General features: G+C 36.2%; 1 protein-coding gene across 1 annotated transcript in view; it reads left to right on the forward strand.

Moving 5' to 3' along the window:
• slc38a6 (solute carrier family 38 member 6) overlaps positions 1 to 5468 on the forward strand; it is a 14978-nt gene extending 9510 nt beyond the window's left edge. Inside the window, exons 7-16 of the mRNA XM_055170040.2 lie at positions 1154 to 1236; positions 1318 to 1376; positions 1449 to 1508; positions 1837 to 1887; positions 2036 to 2115; positions 2201 to 2301; positions 2835 to 2959; positions 3036 to 3180; positions 3268 to 3362; positions 4737 to 5468. Of these exons, the coding sequence (XP_055026015.1) occupies positions 1154 to 1236; positions 1318 to 1376; positions 1449 to 1508; positions 1837 to 1887; positions 2036 to 2115; positions 2201 to 2301; positions 2835 to 2959; positions 3036 to 3180; positions 3268 to 3362; positions 4737 to 4820 (883 nt within the window). The 3' untranslated portion in view covers positions 4821 to 5468. The remainder of the gene's footprint in view (positions 1 to 1153; positions 1237 to 1317; positions 1377 to 1448; positions 1509 to 1836; positions 1888 to 2035; positions 2116 to 2200; positions 2302 to 2834; positions 2960 to 3035; positions 3181 to 3267; positions 3363 to 4736) is intronic.
• The last annotated feature ends 2558 nt before the right edge of the window (positions 5469 to 8026 follow it).

The raw sequence follows: 8026 nt of genomic DNA on the forward strand, positions 1-8026 counted from the left end.
ATGGTTGGATGGATATATAGATATGGATGGATGGATGGATGGATATATAAATATGGATGGATGGATGGATATATAGATATGGATGGATGGATGGATATATAGATATGGATGCATAGATATGGACAGATATATAGATATGGATGGATGGATGGAGGGATAGAGATATGGATGGATGGATAGAGATATGGATGGATGGATGGATAGAGATATGGATGGATGGATGGATATATAGATATGGATGGATGGATGGATGGATATATAGATATGGATGGATATATAGATATGGATGGATATGGATGCATAGATATGGATGGATGGATGGATATATAGATATGGATGGATGGATGGATATATAGATATGGATGCATAGATATGGACAGATATATAGATATGGATGGATGGATATGGATGGATGGATGGATGGATAGAGATATGGATGGATGGATGGATGGATAGAGATATGGATGGATGGATGGATAGAGATATGGATGGATGGATGGATAGAGATATGGATGGAGGGATGGAGAGAGAGATGGATGGATGGATGGAGAGAGATATGGATGGATGGATGGATATATAGATATGGATGGAAATAGATGGATATAGATGGATAGATGGATATGGATGCATAGATATGGACAGATATATAGATATGGATGGATGGATATGGACGGATGGATGGATAGAGATATGGATGGAGAGATTGATGGATATCTATCTATCCATATTTATCCATATCCATCCATATCCAACGATCCATCCATCCATCCATCCATACATACATCTGTATATATATAGATGGATGGATGGATGGATGGATGGATGGATGGATATGGATACATAGATATGGGTAGATGGATAGATATAGATTGATGGATGGATGGATGAATAGATTATGGAAAATAAATGGAGTTATTGGCATAGCAGTGTTTAAGTGGTTAGTTAGGGAGAAAGTGTGACTGTTAACACACACATGTATTTAAAGACCCCATATTTTTTTTAATCAAAACAGGAAGTATGGATGAGACATATCACAGGACTTGTCCCTGTAAAAATGCCATAAGACTTTGTTAATAGTTTAAAACACAGCCATGACCCATGATTTACTTTATGATATATATGTCTTTTTGCTATCTTTCTTCTTGCACTCTAGAAAGTGGTACGAGGATGGAGTTATACTGTTGATTTTAATCACTGTATTTGTGGTCCTGCCACTGGCTCTACTACCCAAGATTGGTATGTATTATTTAAAGTGTGTGTTATTCTGCATGTGCATTTGCTTAAGAGTGTCTATGCTATATTCTTTTTCCTTCTCAGGTTTCCTGGGATACACCAGCAGTCTTGCATTCCTTTTCATGTTGTTTTTTACTGTAGTGGTAAGTCATTATATCTCTCTTTTTCTGTCTTTCTCTCTCAGTCCCATGTTGATGTTTTGTTCTCTATCACAGGTGGTGATCAAAAAATGGTCCATTCCTTGCCCACTGCCAGTCAATTCAACTGTGAGCCTGGTAAAGACCACACACCCTTGGATAATGTGTCTGAACAATAAAATCCAAAACATGATTTAGACAGCTCCACAACTATGGAGTCACATGACTTTATCTAATATACATACAGGCCAGATAGATGTTTTCATTGGAATTGAAATGTTAACAGTCAATATAGCCATTAATCTTGTTAAGTACAGTTTAATTTAATCCAGAAACTCCACCTTTATTTTAATCTTTGAGAGAAGGGTGTATTTATATTCAATATACATGATATTGTAAATATCAGTAATAATTTTTTTTGTTCTATTGCGATCCTGACTTTGAACCATTATTGGTCTATCCCTAGATCTTAAATACCTCAGAATGCACCCCACAGCTGTTTGTGATCTCTAGTAAGGTGAGTGTGTTTTACTGAGTAAGTAGAGATGTTTTGATTGAAAGACCACCTTGCAGGACTATTAGAAACACAAATATTAGTTGTAATATTATAGCATAACCGTACACACAGCAGGAGGGTGAGAAATGACCATGTCTGTGCATTACAGAGTGCTTATGCCATTCCCACAATGGCTTTCTCCTTCTTGTGCCATACTACGGTTTTACCCATTTACTGTGAATTACACAGGTCAGTTTACTCTCATTACTCATTTATTTCCTTTCACATATAACAATATAGTCTACCTTTATCTTACAATACGTGTGTGTTTCAGGCCCACTAAACGGAGAATGCAGAATGTGACGAATGTCAGCATCTTTCTTAGTTTGGTGCTATATCTGATCTCTGCACTTTTTGGCTACCTCACCTTCTATGGTAGGAAAGTTGAATCAGTCACATGAAACAAGACAGAAAGCATGAATTTAAGGTGGATAATCCTTAAAGGGACACTCCACTTTTTTCATTTTCCAGCTCCCCTAGAGTTAAACATTTGATTTTTACCGTTTTGGAATCAATTCAGCTGATCTCCGGGTCTGGCGCTAGCACCTTTAGCATAGCGTAGCACAATCCATTGAATCTGATTAGACCATTAGCATCACGCTAAAAAATAACCAAAGAGTTTCAATATTTTTCCTATTTAAAACTCGACTCTTCTGTAGTTACATTGTGTACTGAGACCGACTGAAAATTAAAAGTTGCAATTTTTTTTTTTTTTAAGTGGAGTGTCCCTTTAACAACGAGTCATGCCATTGTTTAAAATTATTGTTGCAAAATACTTGCAGAATGGTAGATCTCCAAATGGGTTACACATCAACCCTTACATTTCATTCTCATAACTCATATCAGATTAATCTGAAAATGACCCAAATAAATGGATTGATCTGATGAAACGTGTCTTATATCCAAAGCACATGTAGACTCAGAGCTGTTGAGGGGATATGATACCTACCTGCCACGAGATGCTTTGGTGATGTCAGTGCGTTTTGCAATCTTATTGGCTGTCCTGCTTACTGTGCCCCTCATTCACTTTCCAGTGAGTTTATCATCAGGCATTTAATTATTCAGTTTTTAAAATTTTTGCAACGTCCAGCTGTCTTTCTCACTTATAGACACGTAAGTCGCTGTTGATGTTATTCAGCGGAGCGAGAGATTCCTCCTGGCTCTCTCATTGTCTTTCCTGTTTTTTCATCCTCACTCTTGTGCTGCTGCTCGCCATCTTCGTCCCTGACATCAAGAACGTCTTCGGTGTAGTGGGTAAGTGTGTGTGTCCATACTTTCTGTGTGTGCTTTACAGTTGTTTACGTGTGTATGCCAGCACAACTGTCCTTTGTGTGTTTGCAGGATCGACGACATCGACGTGTTTATTGTTTGTGTATCCGGGAATGTTTTATTTGAGAATCAGCTCTGAACCAATCAAATCTCTCAATTCAGCAGGGGTATGCCATTCACCTGCAGGGGTGTTGTATTATCATGCACCATACTTAAAACTGTTGGTTTTAAATGTAATATAAGGGGTGGTTTCCCGGACAGGGATTTGCTTAAGCCAGGACTAGGCCTTAGTTTAATTAGCAAACATGCCTTACTAAAAACATTACTTGTGTGGCAAAACAAGAGGCACTGATATATTTTAAGATATGTCAGTGCAAGTTGTTTACTATGGAGGACCACAAGAGTGTATTATGGTGTGGTAAGGAACTTCAGTGTTTGATAACTTCCTGGACAATAGAAATAACAATTAGTGGATTTGTTTAAAATTTCATTAATTAATCTATAAATAAATAGACAAAGTTACAAAAAAAAATCATTGTGTGACATTTTGTTGGGCAATGGAGAGTGGGATTATAAAAATGGAGTAGAAATTAAATATTGATCCATTAATAAATAGTTCAAAGTAATATAACAATTTACAAAAACAACATAAAACACTCCTTATTCTTTTCACTATTCGATTTGCTTTTCGTTTTAGCCTCTCTATTTAGCTTTTCCGTGACTCTTTGGGTTCTTGCAAATGGTCAAATGAGAAATGCAAATTAGCAATGGCCAGGTGGATGTAACAAGCTCGCTGATTGGCTCTGATTGTACGTCAAGCGCAGATTTATAGATATCGGATGAGGACCCAAAGAGTCACGGAAAAGCCAAATAGAGAGGCCAAAACGAAAAGCAAATCGAACAGCAAAAAGAACAAGCAGAACCATCGGGAAAATGAAAACAGAAATGCCAAACGGAAATGCCCTTTTGGATGCCTGATTTAAACCTGTATTTGTGGTTCAATTTATAAATCCAGTTATTTATTTCTCTTTTTAAATCGCTTTTTGAGGTACATTTTGGGAGTCCATTGTTCAATTTGGAATTTGTAAGTGCAATTTAAAATGATGAACTTATTGAGTGTTTTATGTTGTTTTTGTAAATTGTTATATTAATTTGAACTATTTATTAATGGATTAATATTTCATTTCTACATTATTTTTGTGATCTCACTTTTTATTACCTAATAAAATGTTACATAATGTTTTTTTGTAACTTTGTCTATTTATTTATAGATTAATTAATGAATTTTTAAACAAACGTACTAATTGCTATTTTTATTGTCCAGGTAGTTATTAAATATTGAAGATCTTTATTACATTTTGCATGACTCTTGTGGTCCTACATAGTTTTCAGTTTGGACAGCTCTTAAATTTATTTTAGTCTAGGACTAGTCTAATCCCTGTCCCGAAAACCGCCCCTATATGTTATTCTATACTAAATGAAAAAATGTGTTGCTAATTTTTGTTTTCGTTCCATAAGCATCTTTCACTCGTTCTCTCTAGGCTGTCTCTCTGTTGGTGATTGGCCTGGTTGTGGGTGTTTTGAGTCTGTGTGTCATCATTGTCTCCTGGGTTCAAGGTTCTTGACCTGCGACCTGATCATCATTAGTTATAGATTCACATCCAGACTTGAAGGTGAATCTTATAGGTCACACTTAAGTCAAGACTACACAGTATCGAACACTCTTCCAGGGAATTTCATTAAAATGAGATGACCATTAAAACACTTTAATTCTCAATAATGTATTTGACAAAAGCACATGCATTATGGGAAAATGTCCAGCAGAGTACTTACAAGTACATCCTAATGGAGGTCTGAAAACAAAAAAAAGTTTGACAATCTTTAAATCAGACATGACAGGTGCTGCTATGAGCCTTGGACAAACATAAGACCAATGAACTGTAGCTGATTTCTTTCAGTTGCTTAATATATGATGAGTAATTTATTTTGTTTATGTGTAAGGATATTTGTTAAACTGACAAACGTTTACAAGTTTTGCCATTGCCTTTAAATATACCAAATCGGAGTGTGCTTGTCTATTCCATTTAGGATTTCTATATAACACATTCCAAAAATTTTCAGTGGCGTTCACAATGTAGTTTACTATTAGTATTCATTACCTTATAATACTCATTAAAACATCAAGTATAGTGTTTTTATAAACATCGCTGCACAGATTGTCACAGAAATGTATTTTTATGTTGAATAAAATAAATAAAGAGAAGAAACTTAAAGATGTTTTTAATTTATTTATTTTTTGTAATTACATCATTGTGGCATCTGGAATAAAAAATTGCGTGATCCATGTTTAGTCTAACAGACCCAGGCTTTAGTGTGTGTTTTTACCGGTTTGTGCGCGAGTAAGATTGATAGGCAGGCTGATTTTTCTTCATTGATTTGGACAGAGGGTTCTCTGTATGTCAGATAATGGAAAACAAATGCTCTGCGTTAGAGAGTATGTGTGTGTGTAGTCTTTGGCCTTTGCTCTCTCCTGCTGTTTCTAATATGCTGCATTAGCTTGAGAGACCGCCCAAAGTAATGCAGCTCATAACATGTACGCACACACACTCTCACACACGTACTTGGTTAGATGTGGTAAGTGTGTTGTCCCTGAGCTGTGGAATTGAAGCAACGTTGCATTAAGAAGTAAGATGTAACTTCACTTTGCAACTTAAGGTGACAATCAGATTTAAGATGTTTTATGTTCTGGTTGCAGGTTTGGAGGTGTAGGCAAAAGTCTGAACTGCTTTGTGGGACTTTTTGCATTGTTTTCATGACCATTTAAAGAGACATATCATGAAAATCTGACTTTTTCCATGTTTAAGTTGTTTAAATTGGGTCCCCAGGGCTTCTATAAACCTAGAAAATGCGACAAAAATCAACCCAATAATTTAGTTTTGGTAAACCATTCTCTGCAAGCATTGCAAAAAATATGTAATTGAAATTTGGCTCCCCTGTGATGTCAGAAGGGGATATACCGCCCCTTAATCTGCACTATCCAACCACAGCACTGCCATTTAGGGCAGAGATCAGCTCATTTGCATTTTAAAGGACACACCCAAAATAACACATTTTTGCTCACACCTACAAAGTGGAAATTTTAACATGCTATAAATTATCTATATGGTATTTTGAGCTGAAACTTTACATACGTACTCTGGAGACACCAAAGATTTATTTGACATCTTAAAAAAAGTCTTGTGAAATGTCCCCTTTAAACACCAATACTTTCTATCAACTGTGTATGATCATTTAACTTTTATTATTTTAGTAATTCCTGTTTTTAAAGTTGATTTTCTTTAAATTCTCATTACTGTTCTTTACCTTTCTTTTTATCCAAAATTAAGAGGAACAAATCTTAATGGTTTTAAGGCTTCATTTGAATCTAAAATTAATTGATCTATTATGAATGATTAAATGTATAGACATGTTATAGATTTATTAATTTTTTTAAATGTAAGTGGGTAAGTAAGTGGAAAAGTGAAAAAAAGACATTTTAATAGTCATGTCTGGGTGTTCTGGATAAACTTGGATGAGATTGACCTGAGGCAAGGGTCTTTAAACCAAAATTTCATGCAGAGTTTAAATGAGAAAGAAAATGAGATACCATTTTCCCTTAGGTTGCATGTTTGAATTAATAATTGTCTCTTTTTTTTGGTTTTTATGATTTGAGATTGTGAATAGAATGTGGTCTTAAGGTAAAGCAAAGTCTATATCCAGCAGAAACATCTGCTGACCGAATCGCTGCCTACAGGAGGCGATTTTGCTGTATGTCTTTCTGATTTCTTTTCATGCTGATTGGTCTTTCCATGCTAACATCTGCTTCCATGCTCACCTTTCTTTCTTTCTTTCTTCCAGCACCTCTGTTTTTTTCCCTCCCCGAATTGATTTTCATGCTCCATCAGTAATCATGCTCGCTGTGTCACAGACGTTCAGTAAATCGTTTTGAAGACTCTGTTAAGAGGAGTCTGCAAACACACACAATCCAGGATATTCCTTGGAAAGGGAATGTCCCAGGTCTTGAAGTGCATGAGCCCACTAAACTTCTCTACTCTATCCAACTTATCAGGTCCGGGACATGGTGCCAAATAAAATATTTTGACATAATAAAATAATTTAGCAATGGCCCTGATGTAATCAACTCTCTCTTTTCTCTGTCTCTGTGATTTTTGTCTGTTTCTGTTTGGCGTTTAATTCTGCTCCGATGACTGATCTGAACTGAGTCCACGTCACATCTGGAGTTCATTTGACCCACACACTCACCCTTCACTGTGTCACACATTTTCATCTTGACTTTTAAACCCTTCTGTTCTGTCCTCTCTGCTGTCACTCTTTCCTCAGCTCAGCTCCCTAAACACTCACTCCATCATTCACTCTTTCTTTTTCACTCTTAAATTTTGTTTTTCTTTTTTTAATGTCCTTCTGCAGCAGCTGTTGCCATTCCCAAACACTGAGTAATACCAACCGGTACACACACACATACACACTTATGGCCTCTCACCCATAAATACCTCACCCCCATCTCAACAGGGCACACACCCTGTCATGATAAAGCAACAGTTTGGTAAGTGAAAGCGTAAGCGTAACCAGTGTGTGTGTGAAAATGGGAGATTTGGGAGCAATTTCAAACTCCTTGATATATGTGATTGCATAAAAAAGCTGAATGAGAATCATGAGCTGTTTTTTGGCTTTGATAGGTTTGTTCATGTGCACTGGTATGACTTTGGGTATTGTTTGTGGTATGATGATGTGGCAGGGGATGAAAACACCCAATGTCAACTACACACAAATG

Source organism: Misgurnus anguillicaudatus, chromosome 11 (genome assembly GCF_027580225.2).
Source record: "Misgurnus anguillicaudatus chromosome 11, ASM2758022v2, whole genome shotgun sequence".
NCBI classification, from domain to species: domain Eukaryota; kingdom Metazoa; phylum Chordata; class Actinopteri; order Cypriniformes; family Cobitidae; genus Misgurnus; species Misgurnus anguillicaudatus.